Source organism: Cyprinus carpio, chromosome B24 (assembly GCF_018340385.1).
Source record: "Cyprinus carpio isolate SPL01 chromosome B24, ASM1834038v1, whole genome shotgun sequence".
Lineage (NCBI taxonomy): Eukaryota > Metazoa > Chordata > Actinopteri > Cypriniformes > Cyprinidae > Cyprinus > Cyprinus carpio.
Window position 1 is genome coordinate 16,887,675 of NC_056620.1, and position 21,734 is coordinate 16,909,408.

General features: G+C 37.0%; 1 protein-coding gene and 1 long non-coding RNA gene across 2 annotated transcripts; both read left to right on the forward strand.

The window, feature by feature from the left end:
- The first annotated feature begins 234 nt into the window (after positions 1-234).
- On the forward strand, positions 235-1,055 carry LOC109050147. The gene is made up of 3 exons (XR_006158476.1): positions 235-310; positions 443-557; positions 770-1,055. It is a non-coding gene; the product is annotated as an uncharacterized LOC109050147 (long non-coding RNA).
- A 9,969-nt stretch (positions 1,056-11,024) lies between these two features.
- Positions 11,025-13,856, forward strand: LOC109049583 (eotaxin-like). The gene is made up of 3 exons (XM_019067234.2): positions 11,025-12,921; positions 13,071-13,188; positions 13,382-13,856. The coding sequence occupies exons 1-3, from the start codon at positions 12,861-12,863 to the stop codon at positions 13,569-13,571; spliced, it is 369 nt and encodes a 122-aa protein (XP_018922779.1). The 5' UTR covers positions 11,025-12,860; the 3' UTR covers positions 13,572-13,856.
- The last annotated feature ends 7,878 nt before the right edge of the window (positions 13,857-21,734 follow it).

The following is a 21,734-nucleotide window of genomic DNA, read 5'->3' on the forward strand; positions in this document are numbered from 1 at the left end:
TGCATCAGCAGTGGCCGTGCATTTGTGGTCATGTAAACAACTGAATTTAAGAAAGCTGTGAATGTTCCTGTCTATACACAATGGTCGCCTATGAGGTGATGAGGGGGTCTTTTGTTTCCAAGCGGACAGGTGACAGTTTTGTGGGAGGAAGCTCTGATGCTCATTTTCCCCTCTGTGAGTGTTCATAAAAGTGCGAGTTGTGGTGAGTCGAGATAATACGCATCAGACCCACAAGAGAAGATGAGGTGTGTTTCTGTTACCCTTCTGCTGTGCCTGGCTACAATGCTGCTCGCTCAAGTTACCTGCCAAAGTAAGAAATACCTCCATATTGATATTAATTATTCAAATGAATTCAAATATATGATGTTATTTTGAATTAAATGGTGTTGTCAACATGAATGTCTGTGTTAAAAATGCTTTTGTTTCCTTTTGGTGTTTGTAGTAAGTGGCCGGTCAAATTGCCTTTGTCTCAAGACATTAAATCGGGTTCCTCGCAAGGAAAATATTGAAAGTTACATGATTCAAAAGGCAGGCATCTGCCATATTGATGCTATTTTGTGAGTTATTTTTTCATATTTAGTCATATATGCTGTGATATCTGTCAACTATTCAACAATATTTCATGCTAATATGTCAGAATACTATTTTTTATTTTTTTGTCTAGGCTTATTATTTTAGTACATTGACATTTTACCCATAACGTTATGTAAATGTATTTTTATCTTTTGTTGCATTGTCATGCTAAATTGTTACTTTTATGTACTTACAGATTTAAAACTTTCAAAGGCCGTTTCATTTGCGCTGATCCACAAAACCCTTTGGCAATAAATGCCAGGAAACATATGGACAACAAGAAGAAGGCAACAACACGTAAACTCTGCATCAACATTTAAAACAGCATCAGTGCTGAATACCACATCACAATGGAATACAACGGGATGAACTGAGAACTACTTCACTTGAACTATGCAAATTTTTAACATATGTCTGTGATGTTTGAGTTGGATTTTATTTTATTTGCACATGGTTAATTAAATTGTATTGCGTAAAGTATATTGCAGTGCATAATTTTTTTATAAATTATTTTAGCATCACAGATATACTATTACAGTTTTTATTAATATTTTTAATGATTTTTTTTTATTTTCTATTTTAGTTTTAGTTAAAATCAGAGTAAATTTAATTTTAGCTTTAGTTATTTTAGTATATCAAGATGAACTAAATGAAAATGAGAACTGTCATTTTGGCAACTAGCTGAAAAAAAACAACCTTTTTTATGAAATAGTTTATTTAAGTTAAAGTTTATTTTATTCCAAGTAAGTGTGTTTTTAAGATTCAGTTAACTATTATAACCCTGAAGCTCAAGTTAGTGTTTTTCCCAATGTAGTTAATAACCAATAAAAATGTAAGTGGCTGCGTGATTATGTTTGCAATGGATTTAGAACTGAATGTAAAATTCAAAAAATTCTTTGTTCTTTCTTTAAAATTCCTTATGGCAGGTCAAAAAAAAAAAAAAAAAAAATTAATAAAATGTGTTAAAATGTTAATTCTGAGTAATTTTGACCTTTGTGTGCATGAATACGTGTGATTGTGAGTGTGTCAGTGGATAGATAGAAGATAAAAGTAAAACGTTCACACATTAACCCTTGTGTGGGTTAAGACACTCAGATTCACGTAGTTGTGTGGGTTTTTACCCTTTCACTGTGCAAATACGTCACACAAACTATAGCATATCTAACTTATGTACAATATCTTACATTTAAATACTTGTTTCCGATATGGTATTAGCATATGAAAAACAGTAAGACAACACATGTGTGCATGTGAAGAACTGCAGTGGTGCACACTGAAACCCCCATCCCCTTGCATTATGCATTACATTCCATGCACACATGTTGGTTTGAGAGGAGGTGCAGTAGATCACAGGGTGGGTTTTGTGAGAAAATGTGGGTGCTTAAAGAATGGGTCGGTGGGCAATGTGTTTTCCATAAAGTCAAGTTTATGTCTCTGTTTTACTTATGTAATAATCAGTAGAGCCTAGTTGCATTTAACATTTGTTCAGACTACTGCATTAATATTATGACTAGCAGTTTATACCATGGAGATGTTCATATCTGTCAGATAACATGAGTGGGCCTTGTTTGGATTTCTAATTTAAAACAAGAGCAAATGTCAGTGAGGTAAATGAAAGCTGGGTCAGGTTTTTGTGGTCTGGGATGATGGTTGCATATCATAGCAGCCTATGCATCATCATGATACCACTGCTAGCAGCTATCACTCTACAGCTCTTACCTGGTTTCCCACTGAAGTAAAGCAGGGCTGAATCTGGTTAGTATAGAGAGACAATTCTTGGGGAAAATTAGGCTTCTGCTGGAAGATGTGCTAGTGAGGCCAGAAGGGGGTGCTCACCCTGTGGTCTGTGTGGGCCCTAGTACTCCACTATAATGACTCAAGAAGTATCGTCCTTCAGATAAATCATTAAACTGATGTCCTGACTCTATGTGGTTATAAAAATTCCCAAGATGTTCTTTGAAAACAATAAAAGTGTAACCCTGGCATCCTGGCAAAATTTGCCCATCATCATCATCCCTACACAGTATCTATAGATTGGCCTCATCGCTCTGTCTCCTCTCCATCAATAAGCTGGTGTGTGGTGGGTGTTCTGGTGCACTATGGGTGCCATAGATCAGATGTGTTGGTCTGGCACATAGATGCTGGGTCGGTTTGAGATCTAGAGAATTTGGAGGCCACGGCAACACCTTGACCTCTTTGTCATGTCCGTCAAACCATTCCTGAACAATTTTTGCAGTGTGGCAGAGTGCATTTTCCTGCTGAAAGAGGCCACTGCCATCAGGGAATATCATTGTCATCAAGAGGTGTATGTGGTCTGGTCTGCAACATCCACATGAATGCCAGAACCCAAGACTTGCCATCAGAATATTGCACAGAGCATAAAATAGTCTCCACCTGCCTGCCTTCTTCCCATAGTGCATCCTGCTGCAGTCTCTTCCTCAAGCAAATGACACAAACACACCCGGCCATCCGGGTGATCTAAAAGAAAACATTTAACAGACAGGCAACCTTTTTCCATTGCATTGTGGTGCAGTTCTGATGCTTACTAGGTGGACCGGGGTCACCAGATTGACTGGTCTGCAGCTACACAGCACCATACTCGTCAAACTGTGATGCATTGTGTGTTCTGACACCTTTCTGTCATTGTCAGCATTATGTTTTTCAGCAATTTGAGCTACTGTAGCTTTTTATGCAATCAGACAAGGCAGACAAGCCTTCTCTCTCCATCAGTGAGCCTTGGCCACCCAAGACCCTGACTATGGTTGTCCTTCCTTGCTCCACTTTTAGTAGGTAATAACCACTGCATACAAGGTACACCCCTTGAGAATTACCATTTTGGAGATGCTCTGACCCAGTTGTCTGACCATTAATTTTCGAGCCATGTCAAGTCATTTGGCATTCTTTCACCCATTTTTCCTGCTTCCAACACATGAACTTCAAGAACTGAATTTCGCTTGCTGCCTAATATATCCCAACCCTAGAGAGGTGTTGTTGTGACAATATAATCAATGTTATTACCTCACCTGTGAGTGGTTTTAATGGTGTGGCTAATCAGTGCAGTGTAACACCTTTTTATGCCAGTTAAATATTTTTGTTTGCAAAATAGAGTATTGAATTTGAGTTTAAATGTCGTTAAATATTAACGTCTCATTGAACAAAATCTGTTGTACATTTGCTATCATGCTGCTATTCAGGGAAAAACAGCACCCTTGTTTGTGTGAAATTACTTAACATATTGAATTTTATAAATATAAAACACATAATGTACAGGGTCATTTTTACACAATGTTTGCATGGGTCAACTCTGGGTGCTCTGGTTTTCCCCCACAATCCTAAAATGTGTAGGAAAATTTAAACTATAAATTGTCCGTAGGTGTGAATGTGTGTTCAGGGTGTTGCCCAAGACGCTGGGATAGGCTCCATCCTCAAAGTGTGACAGAGGATAAAGCGGTATAGAAAATGGATAGATGGATGGATCTTGCCCCAAATCTTGAGTTTTTAATAATTTTTTAAATAATTTTGTTGGCATTGTCTCCCCAGGCTCCCATTAATTTCCAGCTATGGTGTATCTGTGGCCTGATGATGCGGGGCTCTTTTTAAGTGTAGGCCCGTTTCAGTCTAACCAACTGGAATTAACAATATGCAAGATGCATAAATATTAATTTGTTGTTTATTGTCAAGTCTCTAGAATGTTTCTTAGTTTACAGAAAGGTTTTGTAAGTTGACACTTCTGTGGGAGGACGTTCTGATGTTCGTTTTCCTGCTTGCGAGTGTTCATAAAAGTGCAAGTTGTGGTGACCCAAATTAACATGCATCAGACTCACAAGAGTGAATATGAGGTGTGTGTCTATAACCCTTCTGCTGGCTACAATGTTGCTTGATCAAGTCACCTGCCAAAGTAAGAAGCTTTGAGTATTTGTATATGTTATTTTAATTTTCTCCATATTTAAGCTTCACATTCATTCAAATAAATGATTCTTTTTTTCTTATTTAAATGATCTTGGCTAAAAGAATGTTTATTTATTTTTGTTTGTTTCATTTGGGATTTTCATAGTACCTCGCAATTCAATCTCCCCTTATCTTACATCACAAACTGCTGTCCACACACACACACACACACACACACACACACACACACACACACACACACACACACACACACACAAAATAAAAAAATAAAAAGTTACAGGATACAAAAAGTAGGCCTCTGCCCTATTGATGCCAATCAGTGAGTTCTCTTTTTTCTAATGGAAATATACTGTGATAGACCTCAGACAACTACTGTATTAACACCATATTTCATGATAAATTAAGCTAAAGTGTCAGAATACTAGTTCTTTTGTCCAGGCCTTATTTTAGTGCACTGAATTATTTTTTTACTACTTTTTTTTACTTTACAACAAAATGTCAACATCAAGAAATACAAAATACAACATCGCACTGGAAACTGAACTGAAACTTGAATTTGAGTCTGAAAGTCATCTAATATCAACTTTCTTGTTTATTAAAAAGTTGTACAAAATTGATATTACACTTGCAATCATGCTGATATTCTGGAAAAAAACAGCACCCTCTCTTATGTGATATTATGTAACTATATTGTATGTAATAAATAAAGATAACAAAAACTCTTTTCTTGAATTTTAGGGATGTTTTTAATAATTTTGGTGCCATTTCCCTACCATTAATTTCTGACCCTGGTGTGTGTGTGTGGCCTGATGATGGGGACGGGGCTCTTTTGTTTAAGTAAAATGGGTGAAACATAGCACCGCTATGTAAGTGTATCTATAAATCTTATCTCAGGGCATTCGCATGATGCAAGGTGCAGAAATGGTGATTATTATCAGTTGTTTTTTATTGGCAAGTTTCTAGGATGTTTCTTTATTTTACATTTACTTTTACTCTTTTAGATGATGGTTTTATGTTATGGGAGTTTTTGTGTTTTATTACTAAAATTTTTTACCTAACATGTGTTCCCTGGGAATCAAACCCACAACCTTTTGCGCTGCTAACGCAATGCTCTACCACTAAAACCACAGGAGCCACAGGAACACTCACAGGAAGGTTTTGTGAAGGTCACATCTGTGGAAGGAAGTTCTGATGTTCGTTTTCCTGCTTGTGAGTCTTCATAAAAGTACAAGTTGCAGTGAGGCAAATTAATACACATCAGACTCACAAGAGAAGATGAGCTCTGTGTCGAAAACCCTTTTGCTGTGCCTGGCCATAATACTGCTTGCTCAAGTCACTTGTGCCTGGCCATAATATTTGTAAAAAAACAAACAAACAAAAAAAAAAATCCTTATGAATTATTAATAAAATTATTAATATTTTATATTTTTTAATTGTGTTGTAGAAATTAATGTCTGTGTTAAAAATGCTTTTGTTTCCTTTGGATGTTTGTAGTAGGCCTAAGTGGCCTGTCAAATTGCCTTTTTTTCTCAAGACATCAAATTGGGTTCTTCGCAAGGAAAATATTGAAAGTTACGTGATACAAAAAGCAGGCATCTGACATATTGATGCCATTTTGTGAGTTTCTTATGGATACGTTTATGTTGCGATAGAACTCAGCCTTTCAACAATAAATTTCATGATCAATCTTAGCTAATATGTCTTTATTTTAGTACGATGACAATTTTACTCATTTTGATACCAAAATACATCGTCAACAATAAACGTCATATTACGATTATTAACAGATTTAAAACAGTCAAAGGTCATTTCATTTGTGCTGATCCACAAAGCTCTTCGGCAATAAATGCCATGCAATATGTGAAGATACAGTAAAGGCTTTTGAAAAGACAGCATTTCTCATAAACCCCACATCAACATTTAAAAGGGGGTCAACACTTATTAAAACATCAGACTGGAATGGTGAGGATGAATTAATAACTATTTTACATGAACTACTTCCATTTGTTAACACAAGTCTGTATTTATTTATTTATTGCACCTGGTCAGTTTACAGTTATTTCAGTTAATATTTCAATATATATTTCATTTAAACAGTCTTGGCAAAAAGAATGTGAGATGCTAAAAATGTTTTTGTTTCCTTTGGGTGTTTGTAGCAACTGGCCATTCATTTTGCCCTTGTCTGAAAACATCAGAAACTGTTCTTAGCAAGGAAGATATCAAACATTACAAGATACTTAAAGCAGACATCTGCCATATTGATGCCATTGAGTGAGTTTTTCTCATGAGATTGTATACACTATTATAGACTATGTACATTTCATAATAAATCTGAGCTAAGATGTCGGAATGCTTGTTCTTTTTGTCAGGCCTTAATTTATTGCATTGACATGTTTACCCTTAAATTTTTGATACCAAATCACATGGTACTTATATACAGTTAAATAAATCAACATCTGTACATTTGTATATTATTTGAGTTGTTGTGCTTAGTTATTACTGTTATCTATTTACAGATTTAAAACAGTCAATGGTTTAACTTTTTGCTCTAATCCACGAAAGCTTTGGGTGAAAAGAGCCATGCAATTTGTGGACAAGAAAGCAAATGAAACGACAGCCCATCCCATAAATGCCACATCAACATTTAAAACAGAATCAGTGCAAAATACAACATCACACTGGAATGGACAGGATGAACTAAGAAGTCGTTCACATGAACCACATGAATATTTTTTACATATGTTTATAAATTTTGCCACTGGCAGAAACACAGATTTTTTTTTTTTTTTCATGCTTCTGTCAGTTTTTTAATATTTTGGCTTTTATGAATTATCCAAAATTTCTCTCTCCCCCCCCCCCCCCCCCCCCCCCCCCTCCTATAGATTTCAATTTCAGTACAGATCTTTAAAGCCGTTTTTTTTTTTTTCAAAGAATCATTTTTCAAGCAAAAATTTCCACTTTAGCAGCATTTACTCTAAAAGTTTAGAGTTTTATATATTCTGAAGGTTTTTTTATAGAGGAGTTTGATCATATATATATATACCTGATTTTATAAAACATTTTTTTTTTTTTACCGTTCACCTGGGCTTCATCTCACTTTACATTATGTGGTATAAATTATTTTTTCACTTCTCCAAGGTTGTGTTTTTTTTTGTTTGTTTTTTTAACCCTAGTGTGGTTAACCAATAAAAATGTTGTGTGCTTAGGTGTGTATTGCAGTTAGATTTGAATTTGGAGTTACTGGAAATAACCTGATAAAATAAAATAAACAAACAGATACATAAATGTATGAATGAATGGAATATTAATCCTGAAGAACATACTGAAGTATTCACCCATCCCTTGTGTGGATTTAGACATACTCAAATCTAGTAGGACTTCCACTTTTCACTGTACAAATACATTGTTTAATCTGTATCTGATTATGTAAAAGATCTGGAAGCAGGACCCAACTGCAGAGAGAGTAACAATATTTATTTACAAGACAGACAGTCTCAAGAGGGTAGTGAGGAATTCAAAAGAAACAGGTCAGGAGAGGAAATTTATCCCCACCCCAAACAACGCTATAATATCTAAATTATGTTTTTTTAACATTTATAACAGCCCAAACATACCTACACACACACACAGAATGCTGCACCAAACAAATTTGTAAGGGAAAAAAAAACAAACAAAAAAACAAATCAACTCCATAGCGGATTTCAAGGGCTTAAGATGTTCCAGTTCATCCCATTCCAAGGGTTGCACCAGAAGTGGGCACTCATGCAACGTAATCAATGATGTACATCCGAGTAAATGAGACTGAGGGAAGTTTGCAAGTGAAGGGTATAAAAAAAAATGAACTGCAATACAGCCAAGGACTAACAAGGGGGTGTGGTAAAGAGAAAACAACGAGGAGGGACTAGAATGGCAAATGGCTGACAAAAACAGCAACAAAGCGATGTGCTGACACAAGACAATGGACACGAGAAACAAAAACAAGACAAGACAAATGGAGTGCCAGAGCACTGTACCTGACACTACCCCCTCCCAATGGACCAGACCATAGATGCAGGACAGTTGCAGCCAGATAGTGCAGAAAGTGGGGAGAGGGCACAAATGAAGTCAGGGTAATAAGCAGGCAGCACTGGGACTGGAGCAGACTGCACAGGAATGTCTTTAGTGGTCATGACAGGGAGAGCAAGATGCTCAGGGACAGCCTCTACAAGTGGAACGTAACTAGCAGGAGCATACTCTGAGGGACTCGAGCAGATCTGGTATGATCTCAGTGGGAGCAACTTGACTAGCAGGAACAACCTCTGTGGGCTTAGAAAGACAGATAGGATCAATCTTCAAGAACAAAACTGAAAAGAACAGCCTCTTTGGGTGAAACACAACTAGTAGGAACATCCTCCAAGACTCATCAGAAACAGCCGAGAGCTAGTCTGGTATGTTCTCAGTGGACAAAACTTGACTAGCAGGAACCAACTCTGCAGGCTCGACAACACGGGAACAATCTCTATGTGGACAACTTGCAGGGAGAACCTCTGAGGGCACAAGGACAGACAGGAACATTGTATATGACCATAACTTGACAGACAAGAACACTGTCTATGGCCATGACCTAACTGGTGGGAACAACCTCTGTAGGTGTGATAGGACAGGCAGGAAAACTTTATATTACCAAGACATGAAAGGTAGGAATAACCTCTTAAGGCGTGACATGACAGACAGGAATAGTCTCCATGAACATGATGTGACATGACTGCAGGAACCATTTCTCTGGATTTGACATAACAGGCAAGACAATAACAAGTTCTGTGGACGTTACATGACAGGCAGGAGCAATCACAATGGGCATGACTGGAATGAACAACATCTGTAGGCGTGGCGTGACAAGTTGGAACAGTCTCTGGCATAATTTCAATAGACAAATCAAATAGACTGGGCGGCTCAGGAAAATGCTTTGTAACTGTAACAAGAAGCTCTGAGACCAAGGCCACCAAACTAGACACCTCTGGACTCACAGAGCTTGAAACCTCTTCACTGAGGTCCTGTTGGACCTACGGGTTGAAACTTAAGAAGAAAGGCAAATAAGTTGAGGTGCATGTCCCCTCCTTCTCCTCCACAACTGAGGGTTTTACCAAATATTGACCAGCCAACACAGAGTTAAGTGAAGCTGTCTTGATGGACACAGAGGTGGCTACAATGGTCCGGGTCGACACAGGAATGACTGGAAGTGACTTGACTGCCATTAGAATGACTGCGGCAGTCCGAATCAACTCAAGATTGCCTGGAACTGACTTGACTTACACTGATAGCTGCAGTGTTCTTGGCCAACTCAGAGGTGACTAGAATAGGTTTAACTGAAGCAAGGATGGCCACAGCAGACTGGTCACCTCAGGCATGATTGGACCAGACTTGACTGAGGCAAGGATGGCTGCAGTGGTCTCTGTCAACTCTGAAGTGTCTGAAACTAGTTTGATTGACACAGTGATGGCTGCAGTCAGTCGAATCTGGAATAACTGGAACAGACTTGACTATGACAAGGAAAGCCACAGCAGTTTAGGTCAACTTAGGGGTGCCTGGAACTGGTTTGTCTGACCCAGAGATAGCTGCGGCAATTTCAGTCAACTCAGGGGTGTCTGAAACTATCTTGACTTGGTTCAGGAATGGCTGCAGCTCAGGGCTATCTGGAACTGACTTGACTAGATCAGGGACAACTTTGGTCAACTCACGGGTGTCTGGAACTGGTTTGACAGACCCAAGGATGGATGCAGAAATCTCAATCTACTCAGGGGTGTCTGAAACTAGTTTGACTGGTGATTCAACAGGAGGAACAGGTAACAGATGAGACAGCGATGGAAAGGCCGCTGGAACAGCCTCTGACATCAACTGGCAGAAGAGCTGCAGAGGAAGCAGCACAACTGTGCAGATGGGGAGGACAGAGCAAGGCACCACAAAGCTGAGCTCAGGTACTTGTTGACCACAGACTGAAGTGGAACAGGTGCCAGGCAGGGGGAACCAGCGGGCAGGAACTCACAGGAAACAGGTCAGGACAGTACAACATGACAAAAGGAAATAATTACTCATTTAACAACACAAATAAATTAAAATGTCAACCAAAAATGCAAACAAGAGATCAGGACTAGAAGAACCAGATGAATACTTGTCAAATTATTTTTTTGTTTTTTTATTTTTTTTTTAACGAACATAAAGATACTGATAAACGCAGGGCACAAGACTCTGGCTTTCTCCGTCTTCTTTGAAGCTCCTATGAAATAACAAGAGAGAAAATACTGTCAAGTTCAACAGTATGATGAATGAATATTAATGGTAACACTTTATAATAAGATGTCATTTGTTAACATTATCACACAAAATTTTGTAACTGTTAATAGATTTGAACAAAGAAATAAATTGTTACTACGCACGTATTCATTGCAAATTCAATAAGACGAGTAAAGAAAACGTACTTATTAAAATAATGACCCTTTACTTAAATATATGAACACAGAAAACCACTGTTAACAGATTTATATAATGTTTCCTATTCTATGACTAGTAAAATAATGGCAACTTACTCTGACGAACACAGCTCTCCTCGGAGTAGCTGCGTCTGTGAGCGCTGTGTCCTCTTGTTTGACAGAGGTACTGGCAATGGAGTATTTAAATGTGGTGTTATCATAAGAGAACTGTTCATTTTAAATATTGCAGTTATCGCAAATACAGGTATATCTTCACACACTAAATTAACACAATATCAATAATTGTTGCTTTGAATATGTTATCTTTGATACCAGTATATCGTGACATCCCTAGTGAGGGTGAGCAGCACCAAAAACAGGCAGAAATAAGAGGGCAAGGGGAACTATAAATAGGGAGGAAAGCACGCAAGGAACAGGTGAGCACAATTAGACAAACAAGGGCTAACAAGTGCGTGGTAAAGAGGAAAGGAGGAGGGATTAGAGGGGCATATGGCTGACAAAAAAACATCAACAAAGCCATGTGCTGACAGGTGGAGTAAATCACAGGGTGGGTTTGTTGAGAAAATTTGGGTGCTTAAAGAATAGATTGGTTGACAGTGTGTTTTCTAAACAAAGTCATGCTCATGTCTCAGGTTTTCAGTAGAGCAAGGATTTAAATGTAAAGCACAGTGACAAATTTTGTTAGCCATTTAATGCATGAATCCACAGAGATATCTGTATCTGTCAGGTTCTACAGTGAGTGGTCCTTCTGAGCATTTTTTAAATAAAAGTAGGTCAGTGAGGTAAATGAAAGCTAAGTCAAGTTTTTGTGATGTGGAATGATGGTTGCATATTTATATTAGCGTGCAACAGTACAATGACATTGTTCAGACTGGCCATATCACAACAATCCTGTTCTGTAAAAAAATGTCTGTCCTGCCAAATGACCATTCATTATCTATGGAAAGTATGGTTCCTTTCTCCCACAGTACAGACACACTATAGACCTTTTTTATTAAAATAATTTGTGACTGAAAAATGAAATGACTACTCAGCAGTGATGTTTCCTGTTTTTGAAGCAGTTAAACTTGCTCAGGTAATTCATACACACTTAAAACTGCTTATCAATGACTCAAGCCTCCATTACGAACTCTAAAATGATGATTTGCAATTACCATATTTTCAATTTACAATGCTGAAATTTGAAGAAAAAAGTTGAGTAGTTTGCATCTCAGGATATTTCTGTCAGTCATTTAACATTATCATTAAACAGTTGTTAAATAATAACAGTTTTGCTACTTCCATCTTACCTCGCTCTCTTTCAATGTTAAACTGACGCTTCATGCTAGAATTCGCACTCTGCTTCTGTGTAAACCCTACCTACTTTCTTTGATTGGCCAGCTCAATCATTTTAAAATTTGTCGAGCATCTATAGACAGCTGAGGCAGACCAGCCTGAAAATGTAACTTGATGTAATTTGACCATTTCTAAGTTTTGGGGGATACTTGTCCCCCTCAATGGCTACGATGATTATGGCCTTATTCTATGGAGTTTCTCATGATCATGAGGCACCATGGTGAAGCATCGCAACTGTAACACAAGTTGTATGCATTCTCACGTGTCATAAAGTGTGCAGTTCTGTTCTATTGTTGTTATGTATTTTCGCAATGCAGCTCCATTCATCTACAGTAGCTACCCACGCTGTGGCGAGCTGTGTGGGTGAAGAACCAAACCGAGAGCTCATCAGTAGCGCCTTTTTCCGCTCATCAGATGAAGGCTCATTCGAACACATTCTCTTACACACTTACACAACACCCATTTTGGAGGTTGAGGTTTGTGTGTGTGTGCACAAAAGAGTGGAGGAAATGAAAGTGTGAAATATTAAGGTTGTGTAAGGAGTAGTTTCAGTTAGTGTCTGTCTGCACAGCCGTCATGAGGTCGCTCGTCTGTCTTGCTTTCTGCCTGGTGCTGTTTGTGCTCTGCCTCACTGCAGGTGAGTTTAAGTTTACATTTTGTTACTCATTCATGATTCCTGGAAAGGGTTAGTCTGTTTTCAGTTTGAACACTTAAATAAATCAGAAATTAAAGTCCAGAGACAGTTTAATATTTCAAAAATAAGTGCAGTTTCTTTTTGTCTTACAGAAGCAAGTCATCATTCTTCAACCTGCTGTTTGAAGACAAGCAAAGGCAGAATACAGAAAAACAAAGTGTTGAGTTACACAGTCCAGAAAGCAGGAGTCTGCCCTATCAACGCAATTGTGTAAGTGAAGAAATTCTCATACTAAATGACCTTTAGTCATTTTTTTAAATTAAGTTACAAATTAATTAAAAACAAGTTGTTGTAAAACTAAAGTTGACAGTACTTACAGTGCTTTAAATAGTAATGTAGCACTCAACTAAAATGCAATTAAACATTTTTTTTTCACCATTGTTTTCATTGTTTATCTTTTTAGCTTGTTGACTGTAAGAAGGAAAATTAGGTGTTTTGAGCCAGACTCAGAGTGGATCAAAGAAATTATAAAAACGGTGGACCAGAAAAAAACGACACAACAAAACTCTGATCCAAAAGCCTTGCCAAGCCAAAATGCCAAAAGACAGAAAAAAAATAACAAAGGAAAGAGACGCAGACAAAAGAATCAATAGAAATTTTGAGTTTTTACTTATGTAATGTATTGTTTAACCTGCCAACTGACATAAACCTGTAATTTGTCAAAAATAAGTATTCATGACTATTTTATGCTGAATGTTTACATTATCAATCTCTTTTGAAATGACTTTATTCTGCGTCAAAGATTTTATAATCTCTTTTCAAGAATGTATTTTTGTATTCAATATTTTTATAGTTTCAAAAATATGTAATATTGCAAAATGAAGAAGTTGTGCAGATTTGATTTTGGAATTATTATTAAATAAATTAAGAAAAAAAAACTTACTTTCTGTTTTATTTTTTTTATTATTTGTTTTTATATATGAATGGGCAAAGAAAAGGTAAACTGACTAACTAACTAGTTGAATGAATGGATAAATAATAAAGTAAATATGTATGTATGTATATATGTATGTATTTTTATATTTATATTTCAAATAATATTTAAAATATCACAATATGAAAGAGTGAATGCTTTAACCACAAAGCCACAAGGTTTCAAGTCTGTTTCAGGAACACCTGATAGTCTCTTTTTCAACAAGCAGGAATCGAATCCTCTTAAGAAAGATACAGAAGAAGTAGAAAGATATCTGCATCTTTAAACACAAATACGCAGAACACAATATGCGTTCAGGCATTTAATTAATTGTCAGGATCATTGTAAATAGCGGACTTGGTGCTTGTGTTTACGAAATATTGTTTTAATATTGACCACCAGGTGGAGTTATATGACAGAAGATACAAAAATCCCCCATAATAGAGCATTGGTTTTTAATGTTAAAAATCCTTCTCTTCTGTTGGCAGCAAGTGAAGTCTCAATGATCATTTACAGCTCACAGTTAATAATAATGCTGTGTACTGACAGTTTGTCCAGTTGTATGCCTGTTTTTTAAATGGTTTCACTTCTCTTGTCTGAAATGCCATTTATAAAATTGAGGAGTAGGCCTATAAACTATAGACATGCTATGAAACAATTACAGTGTTTTAGTATGTGTATTTTAATGCATTAATAATAGCAGCAACACCTAATATTTATTTTATAAAATTGAGGTGTTTTAGTATGTGTATTTTAATGCATTAATAATAGCAGCAACACCTAATATTTACCTTATGTCTGAAGGTTTGAGTGAGTTTCTTTATGGATGCACTTGACCGTATGTACTAGGAGAAAGCCTCGGGTTTGAAATTCCTTGACACCTCTGCTTGTTATGGAAGTAGTGTGTGTAGCGTGTGAAGGATTATGGTGGATGTGAAATGTACAGGCCGTTGAAATTAGACACCTGCTGCTTCGCTGTGTTCTCATCAGAGTGTGTGAAATGCAGTGGAAAACACACCTGCTCTCTGTCAGAGGGGCAACATGGACGCCACACTCGCATGATGGCAGATTGGTGATAGACCCCATTGGAAAAAAAGACGCACATGGTGTTACAAAAGATTTACCAGAAGGTAAAATGTATCCAGAAAGCCTGGACAGAATGAGAGGGTGCTCAAATAAAGAGCTAAAATGAATACCTTCACTTAAAAAAATGTAGCATGATATCACCATTTTTTCTATTTATTTTTTTACACAGTAATGGTTTTTGGATCCAGTAGTACTTATTTGAAGTACCATAAATACCATAAGTGGATATAGTATTGGTATTAGCATCACATGCCATCAATTCTTTTATATTGTAGTACTTTTTGTTTTTGTTTTTGAAGAAGAAATTAATAATTTTAATTAGCAAAGTGGCAAACATGGATCAAAAGTGACAAAAAAAAAAAATCAATAAATGCTTTTTAAATAGATTCTATTGAAGAATCACAGAAAGTATGTACCAAAAAAAAAAAGAGAGAAAGAGTAAGCAGCATAACTGTTTTCAACACTGATAACAACAACAACAAGTGTTTTTTAATCAGCATGTTAGAATGATTTCTGAAGGATCATGTGACACTGAAGACTTCAAAACTTTGAACAGTAATTTATATATTACGGTTTATCGGATATCGAAACATAATTGTATCGTAATTAATTGTAATTTATTACAATATTTCATTTGATATTTAAAATATTTATAATGTAATAATATAATAATATTTTATATGACATTAATAATTAATATTATTATTATATTTACATTTTTTTGCTGTTCATTACACCATTAGACAGACATAGGCTGACCTTATCCCTTCAGACATCTCAGACTCTGGAGAGACAGTCTTATCATTGCAGGTTATGAATATTGACTATGTACTATAGATCGATACAGAGACCTTTCACATAGACCACAGCTATAATACAGCACAGATGAGGCCGCTCCATCATTTTCTCTCAGCTCACTCAGGTAGAACGCGGAGACTTAGAGGCGTCTGAGCTCTGTTTGACTGGACATCCTTGTCTCATAAATGTCCTGGAACCATATTTAGACATCTTTAATAAAACACGCCACAGGTCTAATGCCAAAACAGCAGCAGATTCTCAGTCTCATTGCCTGAAAGGCCTCTTTAGACAACGTTTTGGTGTGATTACCGTACAAAAGACTACAAAATGTAATCTAACTTCAGGGTTTGATTCACATCCTGGTGTCTTTTTGCTCCTTTCTTTCTCTTGATTCCTTTTCCCGAGGCTAGTGTTAACAGGCTGCGTGGAAGAGATAGGAGTCTGGAGTTTGCTTAAGGGATTTTCGGTGTTTTAAATAGAGAGGTTAACTGGGGTCATGGCAGACCAGTGACGTTTTGGGGAAGAAAGCCCAGCTGTGTGCTTCTGATTAGGAAACAGTCTATATGTTGAGGATTTGAGATTCTGTCAAGGGACCTGGTGTGTTTAGGAAGAGATGGTGTTAATAAAGTCAACATTTGGCTAAAAATATTGTCATCCCGAGAGAGAGAGAGGTCAAATTATGTGTGTTAAAGATAAGAGTTAATTTCATTAGATCCAATAAAAGCTGTGCGAATGCAACACAGAAATATCTGCTATGCAAGGCAATATATCTAATCCTATTGCTGCAGCAATAAAAATGTGTTCACAATCCAGGCGTATGCATTCTTAAAAATATCCCTCATTCTCTTGTGTATTTTGAATCACTGTAGTCCAGAAGCCTGAAGTTGCATAACTCTGAAGGAAAACCCTGCATCTTGACCTACTTAAAGAGACCGTAAGAATCGTCTGTAGCCTGTTTAATGTCGTCCCACTCTGCAGCTGACTGCATGCTGGATGTCTTATCACTAAATATTGATTAAATTAGGTAGAGCAGCTGTTTGATAATGAGATCTCAAATAATTACAAAGTCTAATCTGAACCGGAGCAATACGGTTTGATCCGTTTCTCTGCTTTGAAATGGAGAGAAGCGGGATTCTTTTTCGGTGCATCTTTGACAGGGACGATGGAAGCAGAAACCCAATGAACCCGAGTGATGTGCAACATCACAGAGCCGGTGCTGAAAAAAAACTTGGTTATTATATAACCACGCCAGAGGGATGGGAGTCTTTTCTCTCTTCTGTGATCTAAAAGAGACATCCAGTGCCCTCTAAAGCATTGCAGAAGAAGACATATTCAGAGACATTACAAAATAAACAACTCTGACAAGGTTTTGTTCTTTCAGGGGTGTGTTGTGTAAGTGTCTGAGGAAGTGCAACAGAAAGAAAAAGTGATGGAGATACTGGGAAATGGTTTTGGTAATGTGGTTTTTAAGAGGATCTTAATACGGTGTTGAATTGTTTTCTTTTTGAATAGTTCAGTAAATACTGGTTATACTTCCCAGCAATATGCTCTTTCATAAATGTCTGTCAACTGTTCTCACATTCGACAGGACGCAAAAGTACACAAGTAAAAGGAAGAATGCAAACATTTTTATGAAAGATAAAATAGAAATTTATTCTAATCATTAATGTAACGAATCAGGTAAAAGTGTATCATCTTTTATTGAAAATGTAAACATTTTATCAAACTTTGATAATGGCCATAATCTTATAAACCGAAAATAGAATGACCTGCATTTCATAAAAAAAATCCCCTGTCAATTTTAATGAGCGAAGAACAAATTTATTGTCATGTGTATTATGTATTAGGTATGTTACGGTCTCTGACGACAGCATGTTGAAGTCGCTCAAGCTGCCATTTTCTCCCTCTCTGAGAGGGATGACATAGTCAAAACATCCAGTAACATGGGTTTTCCAGGAAATGCGTGTACTCCCTGGACCTCTGCAGGCTTCTATACTTTAGTGTTGTTGTTGTTGTTGTTGTTGTTTAATTTAATTATTCAATCAATTCAGTTTTTCAATAATTTCTGGTCTGTATTGTTTAACTCTCATTAAAACATGATATCATAAAAAAAAATAACTGAAACTTCACCTAGGACCTAGCAACCACACAAAACACCCTAGCAACCACATGTAAACATGCTAAAACTATTCTAAATACCTTAGCAACCACATAGCAACACTCTGCCAATAACCCACAACATCTAAGCATCATGACAATGGCTTTTGCGCAAGCAAACACAATTCATAATTTTTTAGAGAATGAATAAAAACATTTTTAAATTAACTTCTGGGCTAGTGTAGCTTTGAAGATTGCCCCTATTTAGGAGCCACAATAAAAAAGCAGAGGTGAAAATCCTTCATTATTAATTTGCACTTTCATTTCCTGTTTCTTTCCCATTCAGATTGTCACAGTGTGACAGAGAGTAAGCCACTCATTCACACAGCTATACACCATCTACAATCCTTCAGATAGTGCAAAGGCATATGGCCTTACATTGCCTGCATTCACTAAACTCTCAATGTGTTTTGGCCAGGTTTTCTGTTGCAAAAGACTCTAAACTGATTGTCAACAAGCGTTTTTATTTTATTTTACTAGAAGTAGCATAGTGCATGTTCAGTGTAACCTTACCACATAAGAAAAACCTTAGCAACTTCCAGAAACCTGCAGCAGACATGCAAGCAGCCCTTTCTCTTTCTCTGCACCAGACACTTTTGTAGAGCTGCACAAAACCAAACGAAAACAAAAAAGCTCTTTTGTGCTGGCTTGCGGTGCATCAGGGACCACATGCTGGCTGATTGACGGGGGTCCAGGCTCCACCCACCAGAGGTGAGCAGGAGTGTGGGAAGAGGCAAGTGCACAATGCTTGCTCTCCAGAGGGGCGGGAGGGACCTAAGACCCGGTCCCCGCTCCATGGCAGACAGGGCAAGACTCTCTTTCAGTAGATGGAGCCCTAGGGTCAGTATATGGGGCCCAAAGAAGCAGATCTGCATGGAGTGGCACGGCCCACGTTTAACCTGTCCCAGATGGCTCTGTTCTGTGGGCACCACACAAGAGAGTCACAGCAGTCTGGGAAGTTCAGTCTAGGAGATACCAAGTTCAAAGAATAAGTTCAAGAAATGTAATATGAAAGTGGATTTAAATAATTATGTAGTCCAGATTACATGTAATCAGTCACTACCCAGCACTAATGATATGAATCAAATCAATGTGATAAACAAGTTAGTTCAAAAGTAATTAAAAAGTACTCTGATTATATTACCTAAAATGTGTAATGTAAGGGATTACATTACTAATTTAAATTTTTGTCATGTAATTTGGAATCAGTAACAGATTACAGTTGGTAAATAATCTGCCTAGTATACATGTAAAAAAATATGTAATTTATTATTTATTAAGATAATCTGTATTTAACAATACTTTAACAATCTCTTTGAGATATTTGCTGTCTCACTAACATTAAAAGCTTCAGTGAAACCAGCTCATAGTACAAGTATGGGGTGCCTAGAGAAGGATAAAGGCCTTTTCTAAGAATGTATTCATCACAGTTAGGCCACTGAAACCCATTCAGTGGTGTTTTTCTCCAGATGAAATGCTCTTCCCATATGCAGCAGCAGCAGGGTTCTGGAGATCCAGAGGGGCCCCTGCTCAAAGTTCAAGAGCTCCACTGCAAACCCCCCTTCCTATGCCCATCCACCATGGTTACACATCCATGATAGACAAATATGAAAGCATGTGGCTCTCGGCTGCAGCTGACATGATCATTCGTGCTCTGTCTGGCCTCTGGAGCTTGCCAGCAAGCCTCATTAGGCTCGAGCTATCTGCGCTAACCAACAGGAGGTCTTAGGTTGAAGATTGTCAGCCATGTTACACCTGTCAAAGTCCCTCCCACTTCATTAATAAGAGCTGGCATGAAGATTTCGGATCCGCCACAGCTTTTGGATTCTCAAGCTGATGGGTACAGATTCTCACTCCTCTGTGCTAAATAATGAAACAGGTTTATGCTGGGATGTGGTGCAGTGAGAGACATTGTGGGAGACACGTCGTGACCACATCTTCCCCAAACAGGAAGGTTCAACCGACAGGTCACTGATGCATGCAGGGGGGTAATTTAAAAAATTCAGCAGGCCCTTAGTTATTTTAAAGTAAAGAGATATGGCATTTAAAGAGAAATGAAAGAAGAAAAGAAAAAATTTGTCATCATTTATTCACCTTTATGTTGTTTTAGAACTTTTGCAAAACCTCAATATAATGTCCCTGTTTTCTGGTTAATACAGTATATGACAGGAATTGCAATGTTTTATTTATTAAAGAACAGTCTTATAAGTCAGATACTGGAAATTAATATTTTGATGTGGTTCAAAAAATTCAAAATTAAAGATTCGTTCACAAATCTGACTTATTTGTTTCTTGGGTTCAACACACTGACTTCCAGTCACAGTGGTTCTTGAATACTTGAAATTGAAACTCGTATGAATTTCAGATTAGGGATATACAATACTTTAAAGAGATAGTTAATGCGAACAAGAAAATTCTGTCTGAATTTATTCACCTTTATGTTTTTTTGAAGCTTGCTGGAAAATTACGCAAAACCACCATAAAAGTATCATACGATGATCCATACAAAATGTACAGTACCCTATAGGTCAATTCATGATAGAAATTGCAAAGTTTGATTTGTACATTAAAAGTTTTTGTAAGTCAAATCTCATCAATGGATCTTTTAATAGAGTTAAAACAACAACAACAACAAAAAAACAACAACATTATGAATGATTTGTTCACAAATCTGATTCATTTATTTTTCAGGTTCAACTCACTGACTCAATCTAGTCACAGCGATTCATGGAAAATGAAAACCTTTATAATTATACAGTAGGGAGATACAATATTTAAAGAGTTTCAAAAAGGAATCTATAAGTCAATAAATATTAAAAAAGTACAATTCTGTCATCATTTACTCACCTTTATGTATTGTTTTGATGCTTTCAAGATTAAAGGTATAAAACATAAACATAAAATTTTCATAAAAGTACTATATGTGAAATGTAAGTCGATTTTTTTTTTATTGACAAAAAACTACAATGTTTAATTTGTGAATAAACTGTTGTTGTGAATCTCGAGTGGTTCTTGTGTTCAACTCATTGATTCGATCCAGTCACAGTGATTCTTGAATACATGGAAAAGGAAATTTATGAGTAAATAATTTGGTCTTTTTCTCATGTAACACCACTGTATATGGCATCAAAATACTTAGCGCTCAGGTTGTTTGGAACACTTTTATTACATGGTTTTACATGCTTTACAAGGATTACAAGCTTTATTCCCCATTCACTGTAAATGCATTCAACAGACATATCTTTTTTGTTTTACAGAAAATAAAGAGAGTCATACATGTCTAAAACAACATGAGGGTGAATAAATGAACTATTCCTATAATTTACATGTAAAGGAAAAAAGCATGCAAGGGAGGTTTGTTTTGTGGAAACTTTAAAATGTAGCTTCTTGGTTGTTGCATGCATATGTTTTTTCCAGACTGTCCTGCCTGTCACAAATAGTGTGATAGACAGCAAGAGAAAGACAGAGAAATGCAGATAAAAAGACAGTGGCACTAAAAAAACTCACTGCATTTATTTTTCAGCTCTGGTGTGTACAGGCTTGTCTGAGCCATCATAAACACCCCCGGCACTCCTCCACACACCCCGGGCAGTGTGCCTGATTGTCTGTCAGCCATTGTTGGAGAGGGCTTACACAGTAGAGACATCTCATTTACACTTCCTGCCATCACATTCAAACACATAAAATGTGATGTCATTTTTTTTGGTAGGTGACAGAGCTTATGAGGGCTCCTGCGTGGGAGGAACCAGCTGGCAGAGGGGGAAAAACCGTGGCCTTTTTCCAAGAGCAGTAAGAGTATTGA

Bases quoted from the DNA above. Each gene is read 5' to 3' on its own strand.
- LOC109049583 (XM_019067234.2), top strand. From the start codon at position 12,861: ATGAGGTCGCTCGTCTGTCTTGCTTTCTGCCTGGTGCTGTTTGTGCTC. The intron at 12,922-13,070 runs GTGAGTTTAAGT...TTTGTCTTACAG, and splicing joins TGTGCTCTGCCTCACTGCAG to AAGCAAGTCATCATTCTTCA. The intron at 13,189-13,381 runs GTAAGTGAAGAA...TTATCTTTTTAG, and splicing joins TGCCCTATCAACGCAATTGT to CTTGTTGACTGTAAGAAGGA.